Source organism: Papaver somniferum, chromosome 8 (assembly GCF_003573695.1).
Source record: "Papaver somniferum cultivar HN1 chromosome 8, ASM357369v1, whole genome shotgun sequence".
Classification (NCBI taxonomy): domain Eukaryota; kingdom Viridiplantae; phylum Streptophyta; class Magnoliopsida; order Ranunculales; family Papaveraceae; genus Papaver; species Papaver somniferum.
The window spans coordinates 170615594-170641604 of NC_039365.1; the positions used below are offsets into that span (position 1 = coordinate 170615594).

General features: G+C 35.2%; 2 protein-coding genes across 3 annotated transcripts; one reads left to right on the plus strand and one right to left on the minus strand.

Annotated features, from left to right (window-relative positions):
* Window positions 1-8109: 8109 nt before the first annotated feature.
* On the plus strand, window positions 8110-12472 carry LOC113303954 (arginine--tRNA ligase, chloroplastic/mitochondrial-like). Its single transcript, XM_026553039.1, has 13 exons — window positions 8110-8511; window positions 8703-8838; window positions 9223-9481; window positions 9788-10003; window positions 10094-10348; window positions 10476-10663; window positions 10794-10878; window positions 10968-11133; window positions 11235-11298; window positions 11387-11549; window positions 11732-11800; window positions 11901-11995; window positions 12088-12472. The coding sequence occupies exons 5-13, from the start codon at window positions 10286-10288 to the stop codon at window positions 12182-12184; spliced, it is 990 nt and encodes a 329-aa protein (XP_026408824.1). The 5' UTR covers window positions 8110-8511; window positions 8703-8838; window positions 9223-9481; window positions 9788-10003; window positions 10094-10285; the 3' UTR covers window positions 12185-12472.
* Window positions 12473-18055: 5583 nt separating this feature from the next.
* LOC113303956 (F-box protein At5g07610-like) lies at window positions 18056-21125 on the minus strand. Of its 2 annotated transcripts, XM_026553041.1 has the most exons (3): window positions 20674-21125; window positions 19226-20229; window positions 18056-18469 (listed from the first exon to the last, which is right to left on the minus strand). In XM_026553041.1, the coding sequence occupies exons 1-2, from the start codon at window positions 20979-20981 to the stop codon at window positions 19374-19376; spliced, it is 1164 nt and encodes a 387-aa protein (XP_026408826.1). In that variant the 5' UTR covers window positions 20982-21125; the 3' UTR covers window positions 18056-18469; window positions 19226-19373. The 2 variants fall into 2 exon arrangements, with proteins under 2 accessions (XP_026408826.1, XP_026408825.1); XM_026553040.1 differs by having other exon boundaries at window positions 19226-21124.
* Window positions 21126-26011: the final 4886 nt, after the last annotated feature.

Here is a 26011-nt window from a genome sequence, read left to right on the forward strand (position 1 = left end):
ATCGGTCATTTTCTACAAGGTGGGTTTGAACAAAAAGTTTACAAATACATGATCCATCAAAAGATGGACAAGTTAAAATCAAAACAGAAACACCGACTATGGCGATTCAAAACAATGTCTAGAAAGGATATACAGTTCTCGTTGTGGAAAAATTTGAACTCGAAAAAGAATAAAATTGTACAAGAATAATGAAATGCTCAAAGAGAAAAGCTTGGAGTTCATGGACGGGTCAAAAACATATTCATTCAGTTTTTGGAGTAGTTTTTTATGAATCTAAATTCTTTTACTATTTTAGCCAATTTACATTCTTGACTAGGTGTGTTATGACTTCAGTTTATACTCTTCACTGTATCACATTCATGACATTAACAACTGCTTGAACAACTTCAATAGTTTTTGCATTATTCACCTAATTATTTACCTTATTATTGTTGTGGTAATTTAAATTCTTATCCATATCAGACTGTTTTTTCTTCGGAATAAATCTCATGGAATGCTTTATTAAAATGTATACTATTTTACCTTATTATTGTTGTGGTAATTTAAATTCTTATCCATATCAGACTGTTTTTTCTTCGGAATAAATCTCCTGGAATGCTTTATTAAAATTTATACTATTTTCTTTAAAATTCCTTAAAAAAAGATCTTCAGAGTAATTTATTAAAGCAAATACTGGAATTGTTCATTTGTTCGTTTCAAGTAAATAAATTCAATTTTTGTTCAAACCACGATTAAGCTTAATTTTGTTAGATAAAAACTCTCAACATCATCCACTTTAAGTTACATGATACTTTGACTTCCATCTTTGACAGGTGATGTTCGCGTTTAATCAACGACCACCATTTAGTTATCCCGGAATCGATGAACCGACAATACGAAGGAAAAAATTAAGGAAATCATCAACGGTGATACCTAGATGACATAAACCAAACAATATCAATGGAAACATCTAGATAAAAATTATACTATTTATATTTTGAAATATTTTTATGGGATTTATGAAGCTAAAAATCATGAGTCCAATACCGAAGACTACATGACGCTTAACACTAATTACAGCCCCATCTCAACCTAGTTTACCTATAAAAATTTATTATATACGTGTTCGCGTCCTAGTCTTTCGGAGATTTGTTCGTGTCTGCGTCCGCGTCGTGTTCGTGTTTCTGTGTTCGTGCAAACCCACTATATACTCATCTCAAACCATAATTCCCACTTTCTTTCCTTATTTTCTTCGCTCCGCTCCATCTTCCTCCTCTTCATTCACCGCCTCCAACTCTGAAATCGTTTGAAATTCTCGATCAGAAAAGAAGTCCTCTTAAACGGGTAAAGTACAACCTAGTAGATCGACTCGTTACAAAGAAAATGCAGTTATAAATTTAGATCCATATGTTGACGAAGTTATCAAGAATATTATGAAAGATTCTTCAAGCATGATTATGCGGCGGTTAGATTACATCATCAACTTGAATAATCATGGCCTATAACTATCCCAACGTATTAATTAATGGTGGAGGAAGAAAACAGTGCTTGCTGTCGGATTTTAAGTAACTACTAGCAAATAAATCTTCTGTGAATAGTTACAACTTCGTTTCTTATTTCAGGAGGTTGAGTTTCTACTCTTACTATGGTAATGAGTAGCAAAGTATGTGTGCGGAGTGTGACTGGCGCCTTTGAATCCATAATCTCGATCTTGACCTTCTAAGAACATTTGCAAAGAATGAAGTTTTTGGTGGTCATATTTAAGGTGATGATGGATAATTCTTGCACAACTATCTGGAAGTAGGAAGAAGAAGCGGCTGATCTAAGCCTAAACGGACAAAATTTAGAGAAAACTGCAGGAGGTTGAAGCTGTGACCGGTAAATTACATGAGCACCAAAAAGATAAACAAGAAGTAGTACAACAACGCCCAATTGCCTTTTAAAACAATCTATTTCACGATCAGAGTTGGGCGTAGATTTTATTTGTGTGCAAGTTTTGGCATTGCGACCCAGTTAACCTACAAACTTAACCCCTTGAATGGATGTACAAAGGGAAAAATACGGCTTAGTCCAAAATCCCATTCAAATATACTAGTTAGTCCTAACCCATTAAACTAGGTACAAATTAGTCCTTTTTAATGGAAAGTACACAAATAACCTTCCTGATTTACGATTTAGTCCAAATATTTGCAGTTTAGTCCAAAATGACTCATGATGATGTCAGCAGTTTTAAATAATATAAAAAAAATTAAATCAATTTATCTTTAGTACCGTTTGTCCAAAATTCACAAACTTTATGTATTCGGAAAGAGATTTCCGAGAGCTAACAAAAGAGTACCCATATGACTATATAATTATGACTTTAAAAAAAAACTTAGTTTACATTGGTGTACAAACATATACACATCTACAAAAATCCAGAAAATCCAAAGGCACCAGCTTGTACATTACACACAACTTAAATCTTGTATATTACACACAACTTAAATCGGCCACCTAAGACAAATTTTAGCCTCATCTACGGAAGCGAATCCAATTAAATCTTATGTATCCCAATAAGGCTCATCCTTGTGCGTATTAAAATAATCTTATCTGCTGCTAGTGTCTCACATGCACCTGATAATTTAACATGTTCATCCCCACAAAAAACTGTAACTCTAACTCTTCTGCCATCTTCGCATGAATTACTCAGTGTAATCATGGAAAATTCGACGTGTTTGCATTTGTTCCAATGAGCTCTTACATCCGAGCCTATTGAACCAGTTATAATATTTCTTCTCTCTTCATAAAAAATACAGGTAATCAGATTAGTCCCCATAAAAAAAAAAATTCAAAAGAAACCCAAACATATTTTAACAATTTCACCATACAAAGGCACTTTCATAATACTAGTTGCAAGTTCTTATAGAACTAGGCACTCATCTGTTTCACAAAGATAGGCATATTTGTCATTTAAAGCTTAATAAAAATGATAGGTATGGTATGTTTATTTTGGGTGTGGTCAAAGAAAAATAAAATATGCTTGTTTCTAGTATGAGAATAGCAGTGAAATCCACCATCTCAGTTCCTAAAAAAGGCTTGTTTCTAGGATGAGAATGGCTGTGAAATCAACCTGCACTCATCTTGTTACAGGTGCACCATTTTGTACACTTGTATTACAGGTGCAAAATTATGTACACTTATAGAATGATGGTAACCTGAATGTCAAGAGACAATGTCAAGCTAAATCGGAAACTCTGCAAACGATGCACTACCAGAAAAGCATTTATTATTGCATTTAACAAGATCACTAGCCTTACACAGTATAATTCTTCTGAGCATTATGTAAGACTGACCTGTTCTTGTATGTTTCCTTCTTCATTACCTTGGCCGCCAACATCTCAAAATCTTTATATTTTTCCTTAAAACAAACGTCCTGACATTCTATGGTCTTTCTGTGCATACAACCTGTGAGTAAGAAAAGAGTTCATCAAACACAAATTCAAAGAAAAACAAGAAACGGGGTCCGTAATGGTAGTAATAAAACAACATGTAGTAGTGCTATAAACATAATGTTCTCAAAATACAATCTGGCAAACACTACTGAGCCTTGGCAAGATATGTTGCTTCAATATTTTGGCTTCGAGATAGAAAAACTACTGAACAGAAATGCACAAATGATACGAATACAATCATATATGAGAAATTCTAAATTGATACAAGTATGGTTAACACTTTTATAATCATGATGTTTGGTTGTATCAATATGTACACTGAAATTTGATTAGAAGTCCTAGAGTGGGCTATTATCTACACATGTCATTTCTGTCACATGTGTACAACAATATACACTTATATATTACAGGTGTACCAATATGTACACATGTAATTTTTTTGACAACAAAAAATTAACGACTCTTAAATATCAGTTGAGCACTAATTCAGGTGTACATGATTTCCTAAATCAATTAAAGTGGCCGTTTATTTTGTTGTTAACATATACAAAGCTTGGGTAAGTGTTTAGAATGTCATGTGATATTCGTCACAATGGACAATCACAATTTGAGTTCAACTCACCAAAAGCAGACCTTGAGCAGCTTCATTGAGGTTAAGATCAGATGACAGCTTCTGGGGAGACCATTGAGGTTAGAAAATAGATTTATCCTCTGATACTAAGATGTGTTCGGTGACTCAAAAATTATACTTGTGTAGCAAGGAAGCCCAACTCTTCGCTTAGTGTCTAAACGAAGATACCTAGACAAGCAACGTAATCCACAATGACAAATAAATAAGCAAGACATCAAGCAACATAACGAAGAAATGGCATTTGTACTGCATTGTGTATAACTGGTGTACAATCAAATACACCTTGTGTAGGAAGTATAAAACAAAAATAAATAAATGCATGTAACTGGTGTACAAGAAAATACACCTTGTAGAGCTAGTAAAAAAATATGTAGTACACATAAAATACACCTTGTAGAGCAAGTACAAAAATTTACCTTGCCTTAGTATAAGTCTCCAACAAACTTCCTCTAATCCTTCTTGCATTCTCCACAACAGCAAGATTCCCTAGCCTTAAACTGTCTTACAGAATTCTCCTAAGCAACAAAACTAGAAATCCTCCTTAATTCACCAGGGCTAGTACCTTTCTGATCATCAAAATTCAAAAAAAAAAATGAGCAAAAAATCAAAGGGTTTCAATGAAAGTATAGGTACCACAGGGCATATACATAAATTCCTTTCAAATGCAAGTATAGGTAACAACGTTCATAACATATTCAGACACAACTAAGAAACCATGTGTATGCAAAAAATGAGTTAAAATGTCCTAACAGTTGAAAGCATCACTTGGTTCCCTAATTATGAAATTACAGCTACATGTTACTATTGAATGCCGCTATTAACGTAATCTGATACTTTATGCAAAATTAAACTTGAATAGAAAACTGTTAATAATTAGCATGTGTACAACTATGTACATATTAACAATCCACAGGTATACAATTATGTACACTCTTCGACAAGTGTACAATTACGTACACATTGACAATAAACTGGTGTACAACTATGTACAGGTTAACAATATATGACATGCACGTCCCTACAAGGGGAATGAACACAAACTAATACTTCAGAGATAGAGAGGTACCTGATGTGTATTCGCTTGAGATTGTTCCCTCCCCCAGGCGTAGAAACAAAATGGAAAGCTCTATAAAGTCAGGCACTGTATATAAACATAAGCCTGGGTTAAACTTCTGTTAGCGTAATTAAATTTGGATCTTTTACTTCATTAATTTCCAAGTAAAAGAAATAACGATTAAAATCTCTGCTGGAAAAACTCAAAATTGTCCTGCTCGTATGTTTTATCTAGTATCTATTCGCAAAACTTGTTTACTGAAAGTTACTGATTCTTCCAAATAAAAGAATTATCGAAGTTAGAATCAGAAGTTAGACAAATATGTATTTTCATTGGAACCCCCCTCCTCGCTTAAACTAGGAAGATGGATCAAGTGAATTCCAAAAGCATACACAAAGAACCAAGTTGTAGCTATAAAAGAGCGAAGAAAGATGCTATTTCCGCTATTTAGCGAGGTAAAAATGGTATTTGCTAGTATATCCGAGTATTATATGCTATTTCCACTAAGGATTGGATATTTACAGCAACAAGGTTTTGATGATTTTAGGCATGCCTCTGAGTATTTCCAGCGAGTATTTTTTATTTATGTTCTTAAAAAATATGAGTAAAAGCGGCCGTCTTAGCATTTAAAACAAGATCCAATTTTTAATTAATATGTGTACAATGGTGTACCACTACGTGTTTGATAGCACAATGGCGTACCACTATGTGCGCACTAAAAATCAATAGTATAAAATTACAGTACACATAAACAATAACCAAGTGTACAACTGTGTACACATTAGTGTACACATTAAAAATCCACATATGTACAATTATGTACACATTAAGAATCAATAATAAATTATTTAAGATAAAGATCACTCGCATAATCCAAAATGCAATATTCGCTAACTGTTCATTTAGATGAGGGAAATCTAGCCCAGCTAAGAGGAGAGAAACACTGCTCATCTTCATACATAAAAGATTAAGAAAGTGTTGGTTAAATTTTACTGAACATATTAATATGTACAGTAGAAAAATGACGAAAAATGTGACCTAATGGCAAAGTTACCAATTGTTAATACTTACAATGTCTAGTGTCTGGTATAAAATGTTAACTTAATGAACAAACAATGAAGATCGTAAAAGAATATTACTTACCCATTCACCAGGGTAGAGGGAACGATAATATTTGGAGAACTTGTCACATTCACCAGCCTCTTCACCTTTGGAAGCAACATATCTGCATGTAATAATGAAAGACAACCATTGTTTAGCAAATATTGACTAGAATGTAGAATAGGCAAACAAAATAAACAGTACCGGCAAAACTCCATGTAGCGAGTAAAACAGTGTCTAGACTGATTTGTTCCCGGGAATCAGAAATCAACAGGTGGCGTTTTCAATTAAAACAAAGAGAATAAATCATAAGAATATCAGCACACATGAGGATTGAAAAACAAGGATAAAGCATATGCTTTTGAACTGCCAAAAAACAAACTAAAGTGACCTATTCTTCTGGAGCAGAAACAAGAAAACCAATGAGCAAAAACATAATTTCTTAATCCCAAATATTCACGAGTTCAAGACTATAATTTCATCTTGAAGGGATAGATTCAGCATCAACACTATCCAAAAGATTTCACAAGGCTATATAGCATTTTTTTCGTAGTCTACTAAATGCAATCTTTAAATTAAAGCCATTACAGTTTTAAGAACATAGAACAATCAAAATAAGTCCAAAATCCATAAACACTGGACCACTAACAACCACAATAAAATCAATTCAACCTTAGTAAACCAAATAATCAAACATCTTATGAGCAAAAATAAAATGAAGATACAGAAATATTATGTATCTTTGCTATGATCTAGTAAGTAATTACCTTGTCATGTATTTGAGAAGGTTGTTGAAGAAGCTTCGTTCAGAATGTTCAGCATAAAAGTGAGTTGCACTGTCTTCATCTAATTGAATAGTCGTCTCAAGGAGAATATTGAAATTGAAATCCAGAATCATCTTCTTTATCGTTTGTGCTTAGCTGCCAGAAACACCATCTGGTTTCATCGTCGCCAGCGTCTTCTCCTTCTCGATACTTGTTTCATATCTACAAAATCAAAAATGAAAACCCTAGATTGAAGTTCTGAAATCTTATTTCGTGAGTTTACATCGAAATTATAATGAAGATGGAGAAATTAAAGTAAATAGAAATTGAAACCCGAACCTGACAAGTAGAGAGATCGAGATGAATAAGAAGAGAATCGAAGAAATCTTCTTCATCGCCACAAAAAAATCCAAAGAAGTTGAAGAATGAAAATGGAATCTTATCAACTTTTCTCCTCGATTGCGAGTTAATCTTCAAACATATGTACTAACAAATAACCATTTGTTTGATTCTCAGATTAAAGTTTCAGAAGTCAGAGAGATTAGGTTTTACTTTTCAGGATTTCTTCTATGCTATGGAAAGCTCTCTCGACATGAAAATGAAGAAATAAAACTTGCAATAGTAAAAAATTATACCTGACGGGTATTTTTGTCAACAAAAAATGTTATTTTGGACTAAGTCATTCATGAAAGGACCGAGTCGTTCGAGATTGGGCAAATTTGGACCTCTTAATACTAGGCTTGAGGGAGCAGGACTAGATTGTCCAAAACCCATTAACTTTGGGACTCAATGTCAATTTCTACATATACAAACAAGACTCGCTTCCCTTAAAAAATAGTTTGATCCTTGACCGACATACTATGACTCGACTAATTAAACACGATATTATAACCTGATTAACTAAACAAAGGAGGGCGCCGACCAAAATATTGTGAGAGTGTATGCATCAACCGACAAAACCACTAATAAAACTCAAAAGAGGTTGAACCAAGCCCACGTATCCATTATATATACACGTATCCGCATCCTAGTTTTTCGGGGAAAAAATTGGTGTCCGCATCATGCCGTGCCCGTGTCTCCGTATCCCTGCAACCTAATATATATTCGTCTCAAACCCTAAATCCCACTTTCTTTCCTCTTATTTTCTCCGCTCCTCCATCTTCCTCCTCTTCATTCACCGCCTCAGCTCTGAAATCTCTGAAATTCTCGATCAGAAAATTAATCATCTTAAATGGGTAGAGTAGAGACTAGTAGATCGGCTCGATCGAAAGATAATGCTGTTATAAATCTTTATCCAGGTGTTGACGCAGTTATCGAGGGTATTATGAAAGATTGTTCAAAGAATGATTATCAATCGGTTAGGTTACTGGCAAATCTTCATGCGTATCTTTTGAGGGAAGGAATTGATATCGATAAGGGGTTTCGATTTAAAGATAATGGTGAAATGAAAAATTGGAAGAAGAATTTTGGCCAAAAGGTTCAACAAACAGCGCCCACGATTGGATGAACACAAATTTTAAGAATTTCAGAGACTGTCTTGGAAGTCTGGTAAGAGTTCTTTGTATTTTATATATTTTTTTTTTAGATTAACCACAAGGATTCTTATTAGGTTAAAATTCATGGATATTTGTGTAATTTTTTATTAGATTTTGTTTACATTTAGTACTTATATTATATTCTGTTCTAAATCTACTGGCATGAATATAGCATATCTGATTTTTTTTTGTCACACTTTCTAGGGTTTTCAACATAATCCTCAGAAGTCTGATCTTAAGCTTATTTGGGTTAATGATCTTTTCACCAAAGAGAATCCTCAAATCAAAGCCATAATACAGACGAGAAGATCGAAGTCCGAGAAAACAGCTGATAAGACTGGTACCAGTAATCTCTTACTCTTGAAATGAACTTTGTTTGCTTAGGGATCACCTTTTTTTGGTTTATGAGGTAGTATTCAGATTAATTTGTGTTATCATCTATCAAATAGAGTATCAGAGAGGATATGAACAGGAAGATTAGAAAAAAGTGACATGGGAATTGGGGTTTGGAATGAAATTTCTAGAACCCTAATTTGTATACTCATTTTTACAATCTTACTGCCTCTTATCTCTCTCTCTTTGGTTCCTTCTTAATATTATTTTTATAGTGATTGAATTTTGATCCTCGTCGTGATTAGTGTATCTATATCCTAGGCAAACTAGGACAATTTTGTAGTATTGGCAAAAAACAACAAGTGTTCTCATGATAGATTTGCATGTGCAGCATTATCAACATCTGAAGAAACTGGAGGGAGCGCCGCCAACGCTTGAAAGAGGAACTGCAGCAAACACCAGCTACTATCCTTGGGCTTGTACAACAAACACTCCCCCGTGTTGAATCTAGTTCTATGTCCATCTCAAACGCTATGACTAAAGAATTTAAAGGTCAGCTCAAGGACATCAGTTACACAAACGAACTAGTCAATGAACTGGGGAAGCTCTTGGAAGTAGAGCAGCTACCTTCTAGCAACCTGGTTTCACAGGTTTATGTTCTACTCTAATCATGCGTTGTAGTTTTCCGAATAAAGTTATTTGTTTAAAATAGAATAGAAGGAAGTGTTTTAGTTTCCCCTGATGCTGCATTTTGTGTTCTGGTTTCACTACTCTACTTTGTTTCTTTACCATATGTTATCTTTCTTTTCTTTTTTTCCAACTTTCTGCTGTCAGATGGTGAACACGAGTTACAAGCATATCTTATATATTTGATATTTCTATGAACATGTTATTAAATAGTAGACTACTCTTTCCCTCTCTGTTCCTTCGTGTGTAACTGTTTGTTTGTTTTGCAGGCTATTGAATGCATGTTGGTGAAAAGCATGGAGAGATGGGCTCCTAACTTAGAGGTCAGAAAAGCTGATATTGAGGTTCCGGGGCCCTGCCTTGGATTGCCAATGGGAGCCACTCAGCTGAGGTCCTCGATTTTTCTGGATGTGATAGTTTGAATGTTGAACCACACTGGAGTTCAAGTGTGTGCAAAGAGTCTAGTTGGAGACAGCGGAGACAGGGTACCTTGAATTTCCCCGTACTTTGCACTTTTCATGTATCAACTAGAAATAGTGGGTGTGATAATCACCTAAGTTGGTTTTCACATGCAGTTTGGTATGTTAATGGAGCACCTACTCTAGATAGCACCTGACCAAACAGGAGATTTGGAGGCATTCTATGGCGCCGCACAGACCAAACGTATTGAGAATGTTAATGACTTTAGAAGCAGAGCCAAAGTTGCTCTAAATCTTCTCAATGACAAGGATCTAAAGTATTCTGATGCCTATTCAAAAATCTGCAGTATGAGCCAAGTAGAGTACAAGAAAATCTATGAGCGGCTCGGGGTGATGTCTCCAGATGAAACGGTGCTTCTACTGATTAAGTTTTACATTGCTGTGTCCCACCGCTTCTTTCTTCTATTCTTTGCATCTGTATGTTAGCACTGTTACATTGCTGTGTCTCACTGCTTCTTTCTTTTGATCTTTGCATCAGTGTGTTAGCACTTATGATGAACACATCCAGGATATCGTGATGGATCTGACTGGGAAGGAGTTAATCCAGAAGTCAACTGTGACAACCGGGAATCAAGTTGTCTGTGGTGAAACCAAAGGGATGGAAGTAAACATCATGACCAGTGACGGGGATTACAGTATACATGCGACCGTTCTAACAGCTCCTTGGTAAGTTCTGTTTTTTTGTTTTTGTTGAAATTGCATCGTAATCCTATATTTGGGTACATGTCACCGATAAGTGGTAATGTTTGTGGGGTACTTGTATGTGCTAATAAAAGTTGATGCTTAATGCTCACAGCAATCATTTGAAGGAGAAGGGAGATGCTTGGATAATCTACGTGACTGATGCTAGTGAAAGCGAGAATTTTCAGATGTTACTTAGTGTGAGTACCTCTTGCAAAGTTCTATTACTTAATGTGAGTACCTCTTCCAAAGATGCCAATTGGTCAACTTGTTTATTCTTTTTTTACAGGCTGCGAAGCAAGCAACTTCTAATCCCGTTGTTGATGATAATAAGCCTAAAATTACACATATGGGTCTGGGAGATTGTGTTGGTGGAGATTATAATCCTTCTACTGGAGTGATTGGATTGCTTAGCACTGTCAAAATGCACTGTATTGAGATGTTTCCTGTGGAAGGTATAATTTAGTTTGGCTGAATTTCTTAAATAGCTATACCCTGCAATGCTCATTCAATAAAATTACTTATCACGCTTTTGTTCATTTGGGAATGGCGGCAGACAAAAACTGGTTTGCGGAAGTGGTTGAGAAAATTGCAGAGACCATTAGTATTGGAGCCCTCAAGTATGTTGTTTCACACATTCTTCTTTTCCTCGCGCTATTAACTGTTTGGCCACCTTCTGAGATATTGTATATGTTTGGCATCTAACAGGTACGCTGACTTAAAGAATGACAGAGATAAACGTTATACATTCAGCCTGGATGAGATGCTCTCTCGGGAGGGAAATTCTGCGTATAGTATCCAGTCTGCCCATGCTTACATCTCACGCCTCATCAGTTCACATGGGATAGCTGCTTTGGAGTATGCAAAAAAGGTGAGTTTAAACAAAGATATACATATATATATATATATATATATATATATATATATATATATATATATATATATATATATATATATATATATATATATATATATATATGCCCCTTGGAATTATTAGATTAATATTGTTTTTTCAGTACTTTTAAGGTTGTTCTATTGATTTATTTTGAACAGAGTGGACGTATAGTGCTGCTAGAGGAAGCGGAGCTGACCTTGGGTCGGCACCTTGCTAGCTTCACCCAGGTATGAATTGCAATGTTATCTATTGATGTAATTTTTTTTATGTAATGATTATAGACTAAACTCTGATAACAAACCATTACTATCAATTTTCCATTTTCAGGTTGTTGAAAATGCATGCTTGGCTCTGAAGCCCTACTTTGCGACTACTTGTACTTGCTCTGGCAGAACTTTTATACCTTCAGCCTTACTTACCCAGTAAGTTTTTTATAACTAGTATTTGCTGAACCACCTACAATGAGATTATATTTGTTATTTCAACTAACAAATATTTTGTATATTGTTTGCAGATTTTTGATGAGACTGGGGAGCTTAACTGTAGCCGGTTGTTGCTGTGTGAAGCAACGAATCAAGTATTTGTACAGTGTTTCGGTTTGCTGGGGATGAACTCTGTGGTAGACATATGTGACAATTTTTAGGTGGTGGTTTTAAAAAGAGTAGGTGGTAGAAGAAGTGGACATTAACCCTGTGGTGAGAGTAAGTTGTTGCAGTAGTAAAGTATATGTGGTGGACATTAACCTCGTGGTAGAAGAAGAGTAGGTCGGTGCAGTAAATATTGACAAGCAATATAGGAATTCAGTATTGAAGAAGAGTAGTCCTTTATAAGATAATGTTTTTATTCCACGATGTTACTACTATGATATTTTTGTTGCCTAATTACAGTATTTTCAGCAAGTTCCTTTTTTTTTTTTGCTTCTGTAAACTTGTTTCCCTATATTCAAGTCCGCCAGACTAGAAAACGTAAAATGATGCGGTTTAATTCGTCCTTGAGTCGTATCGCAGAAAAGCTTTATTGCTTCAAAATCATAGCACGTATCCTGTAAATAATGCTGTCTAGGACGTGACCATAGTTGTTACCGCTGGTACTATCCCTCTTGAGAATCAGGGTTCCATCCACCGAACCCACTACACCCACAGCATTACCTTCACCCTGTTAACAACCCAATTTCCGAACCTTTACCAGATAACCCAGAAGAATCCGAGCCCAATCATTTTGAGATTACAACCCCGGAAAGTGGATCTCGTACACCCCACAAATCAAGATATTCCATTCCATATATCCACACCACACCACCATCGCTCTCTAAAACTCTCCCGTCACAGAAAACAACAGCACCGATTCTTCATCCCTTAATTCCTTGGCTGGGAAACCTTTAGAAGGCTGGAAGCGTGCAGCAAGATCCACTCAATTCTCTTCAACACTAAGGTAGCAGAAGAGGCCGTATTCCCGTGGATTGTGACCCTCCTCACTCAATTATCTGTGGGCCTCCAGCTCAACAAAACAGAAATCAGTTCTGGTTGAATTTTCTAATTTGGTTTTTACCATCGTTCATCCTCTCTGCGTCATTGGGGATTTAAACATTCTCACATGTTCAGGTAAAAAACAAGGTGGTTCTCTTGATTCCGACATCACTTGAAGAGAATTCAAGATAGAGACATAACAGACCTTGGGCATGCAGGTCCAGCCTTCACTTGGACAAACAATGCAACTTGATGTGAACCCATTTTTGAAAGGCTTGACAAGGTTCTATATAATTCAGATTGGAGGTTATTGTTCCATGAGGCAGCAGTCCTTCATCTACCAAGGATTTATAGTGACCATGGCCGGATACTGTTGAACACCTCTGGGAAAATCAGCAACTAATTGAAGAAATCAAGAAGAGTTGGCTAAGCAATTCTGGTGACACTACCATCGAACTTTCTTGGATTATAAACAAATATAGTCCTCCTTTTATACCCGATAGACAATCAAAGGTTCGTTTTTGCCACTTTGCAAATTTAGGCCTCTATCCATATTTCCATCCAAATCCGTTATTTTTGGCAAATTCGCAGTCAACATGGTCAATTTCTCGTCAGATGAGATGAGATAATGATGCACAGTTTACAGATATGTCCTTATACACGTGTCTCATGGAGGAGCACCAATCTTTATCTTTTTAAAACCCTATGAAAATTAACGACCAAAATTAATCTCCCACATTCAGTCATTTATATAATCGAAAGCCAAATCCTGAATCCCGGATTTCCACATTTAGAAAATGAACAACGTTGTTAATTTTTTCGAAGGTTATTAGAGGTAAACCGTATACGAAGACCCTATTGAAATTTTTTTGGTCAAAATAGAAGAAAAAGCCACGAGAAAGGTAAGTCAGGAACCCTAACTTTATTTTTGTTGATTGTGTTAGTTATCGGTTTGACTATATCAAATCATGAATAGGGCTTCCGTTAATTTTATGATAGAAATTGACTGATTAGGTTTTATGTATAAATTGATTTTTACTTTTTTTGTTGGATTACACATGTTTGGTTACTGATTTGGAACATCAAATTGAAGTTGGTATCAAATTGAAATGTTAATGAAATATCGATTGTTGCGGCATGAGTTCATATAAATGGAATAATTGATTATTCGAGATGGATTGAATCAGCTGTTGTTGCATGCAATGGTACTGTGGTTGGATTTGAATTCAAATTTAGGGAGAAATGAAGATGGTGCTTAGGTGGTGGTTGGTACAGAACTTGGGGATTAGTATGGGTCGAAGACGTGATTTTGCGGCTACAGAGAAGTCGATGCATTTGTTGGAAAAATGGGTTGTGTTTAAAATTGGAATTGATTGAGCTGGTTGTTATGGAATTAATTTATTTGCTTTCAATTCATAGTGGAGGTGATGTTCAGTTGGTTACAGAACAAGTAGGTGGCTGCAGTTGGAGTTGGGAAAAGTTTGGGTCAATTTCAATTGAAGCAGTGGTGGTTGTACTGGTTGTATGTGTTTGATGCATGATTGCTGGCGGTTAATTCATGCTAAATTGCAGCAGGGAGATGGAGTCTTTGAAGGAAAAATGTTTGCTCTCCCGGTTCTAGATCATCTTTGACCTAGCACCGTGGCCAGTCATTTAGGTGCTTACAGTTTTTGAAGGTTTAAAGGCTTAGTGTCTGTTTTAAATCCATTCCACCACTTGCTTTCATCTGTGTTCTTCTCGTTACCCTGTTGTGCAAGGACCAACTGAGGTTTGGCCATGCTTAATTAGTTTCTTTACATATTAAATGTAATATGGTTAGAAATCAAACCTTTTATTTATACTGGAAGAACCTTTACCTCTATGCATTGGAAAGGCATATTTTCTCTCATGTAGTTTTTTATCCACTAATTCCTTGAGCTTTTATAAGACGTGTTCCCAAACAGAAATGTGATACAAGGCTCTTTGATGTACATGCATAACTTGGAAATAAAGCTGATGGCTCCGAATTCACACACATTAAGTTTGCCGGTGTTGTACGCTTCGATGGTGTTGTATGCTTCAATGATCGATGTAAGATTGAAGGTGTGTATTTGGATTTGTTCTCAAAATGTATGACAGGAAAGGATAGTAGGAATTCTGCAGATTCAGAGATTTTCCTTTGCGCAGAATATATAAAGATATGTGATTTATCTTCTAATATGTTGATGTCATGAGCACCTAATTTATTGCCCACGGTCAATTGTGGTTTGTCAAAAAAAAATTCGTTTTGGAGTGTGATATCTTGATTTTTGGAGTGCCACGTGTCAACAAGTGGTGATGTGTACATAGTTTACGTGGACAGAAGCTGTACATGTGGGATACAGACCGAGCTGAGTTGGTAAATGGAACTCATTGAGTCAAAGTGCTTAAATGTGAGTTGAGGGACTCAAAGGTCTTTTTTCAATACCCTAACGGTGACAAAAAAGTACATAACTGCCGTTAACCTTTTTTCAATAAGTTAACCGTTTTTCAATAAAATGGTCAAAACCGGCCTAGATTTGTAAAATTCAAAAAAACGGACCTATGGTTGTAACCATATCTGTTTTTCACCCTAAAAAAAATTGTATGATGTTTAATGAGAAGAAGATTACAGCAATTGTGGATTTCCTTGCGAGTGATATGGGTTATGGTTCATTGAGTATTGTAGAAACTCCAGTGATTTTCTATAATAGCTTGAAGGAGAAGAATTATCCCCAGGTGCTCTGTTTAAGTCTCCAATGGTCTGATTGAGGAAAAAGTTCTCTGAGGTCACTTTCAGTAATGACAGATGAGTCATTTTTGCACAAATTTGTGAAAGCATATGAGCAAGATTCTCCTGAAATAATTATGGTATTCCAAGGTCAGTTGAGTTACGAAGAGCTACTTATGAAATGAAGGATTTGATGAGATGAATACCCGTTAATGGTATGTAGTCTTTCCCCTTTTTGTTTACTTGCTGCCCCCTCTTTCATCGTATGAACAACATGAAGAACATATGTTGTGGAGTAGTTGTTGTTTGCTTTATTGTCGCTAAGTTAATGTTGAACAACTTGATGCGAAGTCTGAATTCTGGCTGCGAAACAGAAGGAAATATATTTGAGCATAGGATGCATGGTTTGTTGATTGATTTTGGAAGTGTATGTTCCATAGTAGAGTGCCTCTCTTGTGTAGGCAAGAGTCGAGATAAGCCGAAGAATCCAGTTAGTTGCTTGTATGAACACTAATGATTTCTTTGTATGAAAGCCCTGTCAAAATAATTACATAATAATGCCATCGACCTGAGTAGTTAGTTGATTTAAACTTAAAACTTTCTATTTTGCTAATCTTTGATTGAAACATACAAGTTTAAAGACCTTGATCAGATTTTATGAATTGAAATACCTTGGAATCCAGTTTGGGTTTGGAGCAGTTAGAATCTTAATTTGACTGAGCTGAGTTGACTAATCGCAAAACAGGATGGTCTTTTGACAACTGAAATCGGGTATATTCACTTAGATTCTTAGAAATCTATAAATACGTCATTCTGTAAATATCCTTTTTAAAATGGGACTCTTATAACTTTTTCTATCCTGTGTTCCGCCAGTTTTATGCATATATGCGGCAGAACTTTCCTAGTCGTATATATACAGCAGTCTTTAGTTTTTTGTGCATTACATTTGTCATAGCTGTTCACTTAGTGGTATATGGGTTTAAGTTATAGCTATAAGTCTTTAAGTTTTTCATATGTAAGTGGTTTATCCATTGGCTCCTGGCTTAAACGTTTGAAAACCTAAATCTTGACATATCATTTATCTTATGTCCATTGGCTCCTGGCTTTTAGCTTCAGTTTTTTGTGAGATTTCTCGACTCGACTTGACATATTATCTGATATTTGCCAGTGTTTTGTGTTCTAATGCTCAGGTTTGCAATGAGAAGAAAGAAGGTTGTTGAGGGTGGTACAGCTAGACGGTAAGAACTACTGCATTAAGGCGAGTTCTCTGTTTTGGAGTTACTTGCTTGTTTAAAACAAAAGACTGATGATAAGCCGAATGTCTCAACGTCTCCACAACTTGACTAGCAAGTCCTGAACAAAAGTCCTACTCTGATGGCGTAGATTTATCTCCATGATTGACTGCTTGACATATACAAGAAGTTCAGCTAATGTACATGAGACATTTGAGTGCGTTTGCAGATCGATCCCTTCGAGTCTACTCTTGGCTTGTAATTCTCTGGACAAAGCTCAGGCAAGTAATGTGAAAATCTTTGTATCAGACACATGTTACAACAGAGTTCTTTTATATGTACATCGGCGAAGATTGTTGATAAATATATTTCGATGATCTTAATCAATGTAAATATTCTTTACTGCAGTAACCCATTATGAAATTTCTGCAGCTGTAAATTTGAATCTCCTACAAAAACTCGGTAGTTTTAGATCTGTTTATTTTGGCAGTGATTCTTTGCTTGATCATGTGGACCTGCTATAAATGACAGAAAATTGATGTATGTGAACGCTGTCTGGGAAAATTTTTTCAGCAGCAGTTTGTGGCATATTTGGCAGAATGGAATCAACTTAAGGAAAGGAAAATAACTGCCATGAAACTGCCACGCCCTGTGTAGATTGCGTCCTTGCTAATAAAGAAAAAAAAATAAAAATAAAATCCCTGACTAGAACTTCTAATTCTGCAGTTTGATTATAGGTTTTGAAAAAAATACCTGCAATTGAAAATTACATTGTTTCCTCTCGTTATAAACTGGCAGACATGCAAACTTCCCTCAACTAAAAAGAGCTTTTATAGTCTCTGGAATACCTTAATGTGGTTGCTATAAAATTCTTGCACATTTTTTAACTGCCAACATTTAATGATAACCAGCAAATTGAACTAAAGAAACCCTTGTCAAATGCAGAAAGCATCAAGATTTGATAGTGCAATTTAATACCATAAATTCACGTTAGTGTTCCAGAAAACTGACAAGCATCGTTTGTGGGTGTTACGTATTAAAGAAGCACACACACTTAAATTGAAACTCATCTAATACAGCCATTGTATTATTGAACACAAGTAAGTGTCTCTATGTACTGAAAAGCATTGGTTCACAGATAACTCTTGAACAACATTGACATAAACAGATTTGCCTTCCTGCTCCTCTTGGCCAATTACAGACTATGTCATCTACGGAGACATTAAAGAAGCTGGCATGAGAACTCACCAAGGAAAGGCTTTCAGCTTAACTTCTAAAATGATATCAGAGAGCAGGCTTCCCTTATTTGCTGGAGGATCTTTCATTACGCTCAAGCCCAGATGGATACATGACCACAGCATAGAGTCTGACGACTCTGTCCCAAAACTCTTTTGTAAGGACCAGAGGAGGTGCAAGATCACCAGTCAGAAATTAGGCTTAGAATCCAGGCTGGAGGGTTATAGTATTGACCTGCAGCATCAAAAAAACAGGACCAATCGCATAAGTGCAGGAAACGAAAAGGTGACATGATGTTTCTTCCATCTGATGGCACTTAAGAACAAAAGGTCATATATGGAATTCAAGATAGACAGGTCCATTAGTAGCTGGGATTCTGCAAGGGGATTCAAAAGCTAAAGCCTAAAGGTGTCGCAGTTAATTTCATCTGATAAAGATAACAAGCAACATTGATACCTGGTACGGTTAATTTTAAGAAAACTGCTATTGAAGCTGGTGCCTTCGTTGTACAGTTAGTGGGGAGGGGCCAATTCCGTAGCATTTACGGATAATTAAAAAAGAGGAAAAAGTAAATGGTGGAAGACTATGAAACAAGGGAATCTGAAAGATTCAGTTCAGCTGTAGTCGTAGTCTTGATGGAGATGGTGCTAGAGTTGCTAGTAGTATCCCTAAATGATTATTATTATGAGCAATATAATGCTTTGATTTCAGTCTAAGATTCTTCACTTTTGTACCTTTCTGGAATTTCAAAGATTCGAGACTATAATATAATACATCAAGAAACTGCCAAGTTATGACCAATGGAAATCTATAACATAAACAATTTGGAGTGCCACAAGCTCAGGTGTATTTTATTTCAATCGCTACAATAATAATCTTGTACGTTGAACTGCGAACATTTTTAATGATAATTGATAAAGAAACAAATTGAACAGAAGAAACCCTTAGCAAATGTAGAAAGCAAAAACAGTTGGTAGTGCAGATTCATACCATAATTTCGTGTCAGTGTTCCAGAAAACTCACAAGCATCATCCTTCGGTCGTATGTATTCAAGAGGCACATGTACTTAAACCGAAACTCATCCAATGAGCAACCCATTGACATTATAACCAACATGGATACAACATGAATTGATTCATCAAATACAAGTGAGTGTCTCAATGTACTGAAAAGGACTATTTCGCCGATGCAAGTTGGTTGTTGGTGAAAGTTTATCAATTTTCTTGATTCCCATTTCCTCTAGATCATAGGAAATAACTTCATCAAGTACTTGTATCACTAAATTCAACGACACTTTTCCTTGCACTCTATTTAGATTTGTTGATGATTTTCTTTCCTTTACCTCAACAAGCAAAACAGAGAATTGAAGATAATGGAACTGCAATGTCGCATCTTTTGTGATATTCGGATATGCATTGGTTAAATCATCGATGTTGACACGATATTTAACATCCCACCCCTTATAGTCATCCATCATCTCCAAAATTTCAAAACTGGTGCGTGATTCATGTGTCTGAATAAGATGTAGATGACCTCTACACTCCGCGAAGTATATACAAAACATCCCATCACTACGGGGTGGCTTAGGCATTTCCATGATCAGCTCTTGCTCAACACTAAAACAAACAGATTTCCCTTCTTTGGAAAGGTCGAGCCAATGTAATGAACCATTCCAGAATTCACCAACTTTGTAAAATACATCTCGAGGAGCGGGGAAAACATTGCCAGAGAGCTTCCAAGACGCTGTTTCGGAAGAGTATAGTTCAATTTGATGATAAAACTTGACATCACCAGTGTTTGTAGTTTTCTTCAACAACCAAATGCAAACAACTTTATAATGAGGCGACTTGAGCACATCGAAAGCTAAGCTGACACTACAAAGCGATACAAAACCTTGTTTTTCTCCCCGCGAACCGCAAAAGATTGCACGGTACTGTCTTGTGGATGGATTGCAAATATAATAAGTGTGATCTACAAATGTGCCTCTATAGCTTCTGCAACAGAGAAGACCATTGCAAGATTGATTGATCTGTACACCTAATGGATCTTCAATAAAATCTAAGGTGTTAAAGGGTGAAGACGCAGAAGTATCTAATGAGACGAATTCAAGTTCTGGTATATATGGACCTGACAGTAGATTATGCATGAATAATCCAGGAATTGAATGTGGGTTTTCAAGAAAATGTTTCTCAATGAAAATTGGATCGGAGATGAGTGAAAACCATCTTTTTGAAACGGATTTAGATACAAGCAGAGATTTTACTGGTAAATGCAATAAGATTTGCATTAAGAGATCTACATTATTAGCTATAATAACAGATGACGAATTCTCATGATGCAGTGAGTTGTTGTTACCAACTAATTCAGCGGTCTTATAATCACAAGTAGATTTTGAATTCATCTTAAAATTAAACTAATGATCAAACAATTACCATTACCTGACTATTGAGGTCTTGTGATCTGGATCTTGACAAGAAAGAACCCTTGGTTTAGATAGCTTCACATGAAAAGAAAAAAGAAAGATAAAGGAGAAAACTGTCAACAAGTTGTATCGGCAATCAATTGGCTTGATTGACTCCTCCATGGAGTAGCTTTTCTTGGTTGTTTGTTTAATATGACACGCATGTGGAGTTCTAACTTTTTTTTCTTTTCTTTTTTCTATCCGGAAAATAAAGAATTCGGTGCTGACAAGTTCCGAATTCTCAGGTGGTTGATACCATAAATTATCAATGTATTTTAGTGACATCGATCATGTTTTTTAGTTTCAGCTAGACCAACTCCACTATTAGTCCAATTACCGCTGATAACAACAAAGTATAATTTCTGTTCTATTATGGAGGAGAGAAGGTTGGAGAAAACAGGGAATCCAACTCTCCCTAGTTGGGGTAGACCTCTTACCTCATTCATGCTACGAACAAAAAGAGATGGATATGATTGTTGTGCGGAACTCAATTGAACTTGAAACATTTTTAACCTGGCGTTTTTAGGGGCCACTCAAAAGGATTTAGGGGCCAACAATAAAATAAAAAAGGTCACCCAAAGGGAAAATGTAGCCAGCCCTTATCTCGCGTAATTCGTAATGGCGAAATTACCCTTATATATTCGGAGGATATGATAACATTGTTACCCTCCGAATGCAATCGGAAGCCAAAATCGTTCCCATACTTCCGATTATACGAGGTGCGGTATTTCTTGGTTCGTGTTTTGGATTCAGCATTAATCGGGAGTTAAATATATTACAAAACCTACCGATTATAAGTTACCGCAAATTCAAATTTTGAAAGCTACCATAATCGGTAGATATGCTAAATCCAATACCTACCGATTATTGGTTTCTCCACATTCAACTTTCGTCAAATTAGCCGTTGGAGTTTTTGGGAAAAACAAAAAGAGCCGCTGGACCCTAAACCTATATAAAGAAACTCATATCTATCACCCCAATAACAGTGCTTCTCTTTCCACTAATCAAAACGTTTGATGAATATATATGGACGTATTTTTTGACAACAATATTCCTCGTGGCTTAAATTTCCTCCCATCAGCTTATTTTCGTCGTATCTTCATGTTTTACACTTCCCGTCCTTATTATATAGTCGGAGAAGTTAAAATCTCGTAGAATAAGAAATTGTTTGGTTTTCATAAATTTTGATGTTTTTTTCTGTTTTTACACTTTGTCTTATTCTCAATACAATTTCCAATACAACATAAATAAGGTTATATGGGTCAAAAGGTATCTTGAAATTAGATTTTCGCCTATTTAATGGGACGGAGAGAGCAGTAAACTAACTATCCATATATATATAACAACACTTAAGTAATAAAACTAATAAATATGTACCAATATACATAGATTGATTGAGTTGTATGACTGATTAGTTTATCAGAAGTCCACGTATGATTGAGTTGTCCATATGATTAAATTTTATATTAAAGATAGAGGACCAGGGGCATTAACTCATGAACAAAATATATTTGCACCTTCGGTACATTTAGGGTCTTGCCAATTTATATACATGTATGCAGGATAAAATTTTGTAAATAATTAAGCTCTCCGTAGGATTTCACAAATCTAATTAGGAGGCCTATATTTCTTGGGAAGCCCACAAATTTAGTAATCAAGGGATAGACATTGACCTTTAAAAAATCTTTTTTACATCCCAAAATTGGTCAAATAATCCAATAACGACAATTCCTAGGTGAAAAAGACATGTAAAATTTGATACTGTTTAAATGGACAAAAATGTAAAAATAGTCAGGATGTAAACAGTTTTATCCTACCCATTTTCAAATATTTTTTCTTATTTTTAATTTACATCAGAATGCATCCAGTTTCATCCTAACTAGTTTTTAAGTTTAAGCCATGATGAATCCAGTTTCATCTTTGCTATTTTTTTGGTGTCCATTTCACCCATACTAATTTTTACTCGTCCATTTGAATCATGTTTTGAAAATATTTGGACAAATGACCCATTTTCCGTTTTTAGATTCATTATTGTTAATCAAGATATTACTCTTAGGTTGAATTACTCATGAAAAGCGGTCATTTTATCAGTTTAGACTTAAATTGAAACATTATATTTTGGATTAAATCAAAGTATTATATTTCTCATAGTAATAATCATATAAATATACTAGCTGTAAGTGCATCTTCGAGAATGATGGATGACAAACGTGATTTCTCCGACGGTTATAATAATTTGATTTTTAATCAAGATTACATTAATCATCGATGATTTTTTTTATTTAGCACAACTATGTATTAAGTTGATGCATATAATTCAATTTTAAATTAAGTTCATCGTTGCTTTTTATTTTAATTTTTTTTTTTATAATTGTACTGAATGGTTAGACTTGAATCTTATGTGTAGTTTATGAGTTTTTCTCAATATAGGTTTGTCTTTATCACTCTTTCATATTCATGAAAGTTTCGTGCCTGATTTTGGGTGTTTAAAGTTTTAATGTATTAATTTTTATAATGATTTAATTTATTATTATATTTATAGTACGCGATTTTTTTGTTGTTTTTCCGATTAATTATTAGGCTAAAATGAAAATACTTTTTACAAGTGATGAAAACACAAGCAACAACGTTGTCAAATTAGGTTTGAACCTATTTTTTCTGCAACATCAGATTCATCATCTGTTGAAAGTAATAGGGTGGTTGTGTGTGATGAAGACTGTGCATCAGACAAAACTAAAAAGAGACCTTACAAGATTTCCTAACGCATCTCTGAAAACCTTGAAGGTCGTGTTCATTCATCCATGGGTATTACTTACGCTACCGTCAGGCCAATTTGTTTTTACAAATTTATCCATTTCAACTTCATTTGCAAAACGAAATCCCTTGTCAATAGTTACACCTTCTCGCAATAAATATGCATGAAACTTTCCCAGAAGTATAATCGTCACATGATCATGTCGTACTGATCTTTCATAAAATCATTAATAACTTTGTCAACCTCTGGATTCAAATCTAAAACTGCGTACTCTTTTGAACGAAATAATCTAGTAGGTTGATGTTTACCCATTTAAGATGATCTCAAAGCTGGAGGAGCTGAATGAAGAATTAAGGTTTTGGGATGGAGCGGAGAAAAAAAGGAAAGTTGAACGGGTGGAGAATGGAGCGGAGAAAAAAAGGAAAGTGGAAATGAGGAATTAGGGTTTTGAGATGAGTATATATCTATCCAAAAACTAAGAACATGTTTGGATTGATCATAAGAAGTTATTTTTTTAACACGTGGAAACAACAACAAAAAAGTCATAAAATTATTTATGAGACTCGTGAATTTAAGAATGGCTTGGGCCAAATTCTCCCGGATCGGTCAACAGTGTAGATTGTGTCTCACAACCAGCTTTATCCATAGCAATCTCAGTAACTACTGCAGATTGAAAATTAATCATTGACAAGAATTTTCTTAAGATCCAATATTTTTTATTGTATGCAAATTTAAGGAAACTTTTTCATCTCCTGGTATACCAATTCCCAAGGAGAATTTTCTTGGGTGGAGGATATAAGTTTGTACATGAGGATTATTCATTTATAGTCTCCTTATGAGCATTATCTTTTGTCAATCGTTCTTTTCTTTTTTCTAGAACAATAGTCATTTGAAACAATAGAAAGTTCATCCTTTAAGAATACTTTAGACGACTCATTTATTGGAGGACCACAACCTATCCAACTGAATTATTAATTCGTGTCGAGACATTTTTAGCAGATATGTACAATTTGGTAATTCTTGTTGTATCAACAAATGCATTTGACATTTGGTCAACAATACTTTAATTTATGAATGATCATTTATGGGGGAGTTGAGATGAGACAGAATAGGTATATACCAAGAGATATTACTATGCTCTTATGGTGTCTCAAGTCATCCATCCAACTGTGGGAAGATTGTCTCCTCAAAATGAGAACCAACAAAAGAAGATGTAAATATACCACTTGTTAAAGGCGCAAGATATATCTAATAATAAATATTGAGTCAAAACCAACAAACTTATACCCAACACAACCAAAAACAAGTAGATAAGAAACATATGGTCAATGGATGACCAAAACAAGTTATAAAGGTCTATATGGATGATTTGCAGTAGGTCGAAGTCGAACTAAGACCACGTCATGTTGAATTGCATGCCCCTATACCGAAACGAGCAATTTCGTTTTCATTCGTATGGGTCGAGATATTAATCGCAAATGTTTAATAAATGATTTAGCTAGACCATTTTGTCTATGAACATGATATAAATGATGTTAAACATCAATACCAGCAGAGATGTCAAACGTTTGTGATATAAATTCACCACTCCATCTAGCATGATAGAATTTATGGAAAAATATGGAAAATGTTCATCCACAACCTAATTATACATGTGAGAAGCCAAGCAAATATCGCATTTCGTGCAAAATTTGTAAATAAGAAACAAACGTTTGACCATCTAGCAGATGTGTAGTTCGGTAACGTGGTCAGTTGACTAGTTATTCACTTATCCAATTCCACTGAGAGTTACTATATATGATGGTGGATATGGCACAAGTTCGGAAAATGAATCCGAAGATGTTTTTTGAGACATATGCAACAGTGACACCAACAAATCAAGTGAATGTAGTCTCAATAGGGATGCCTATAATGAGCATCATTATTCGTTTATTCACAATACGCTATGTTTCGTAAAAGATTTTCAATACAGGCTCTCGATAGATATTTATTCATATTCTTACAAAAATATCTCTAAATTTTCCTTTTTATTAGCATTCTGCCATCAAAAATAGTTTTTTCTTCTTTGTTTTCCTCCCAGTATTTTCAATGATGGCTTTGTCGAGGCCTAGATTTATCCATAATTCCATATTTTTATGTAAATAATGCCTCCCCAGAAATTTCAACTTGCAACAGGTTGGGGGTAGACCTCTTACATCTCACTGATGCTACAAACAAAAAGAGGTAGGTATGACCATTTTGCGGAGCTCAATTCAACTTAAAACATTTTTTATGGTTATGATATGTCTCGAATTTCGTATAACTACGAAGAGATAACTAGGGTTTTGTTTGGGATTTGTAATTTGTTGTTGGTTTGATCGAACCCATTGCCTTCTATTTTTTTTAGTATACTTTTGGATATTGACTTGCCAATTTTTTTTTGAAAGTGCATGACATGAGTACATGAGATATATCTATCCTCACTGTTGAATTATCAAAATGGAAGAAATCAAACAATTCTATGTAGAAGTTTACTTTCGAATGTAATCTCCACATTCTCGCAAATGCACGAGCAAAGCAA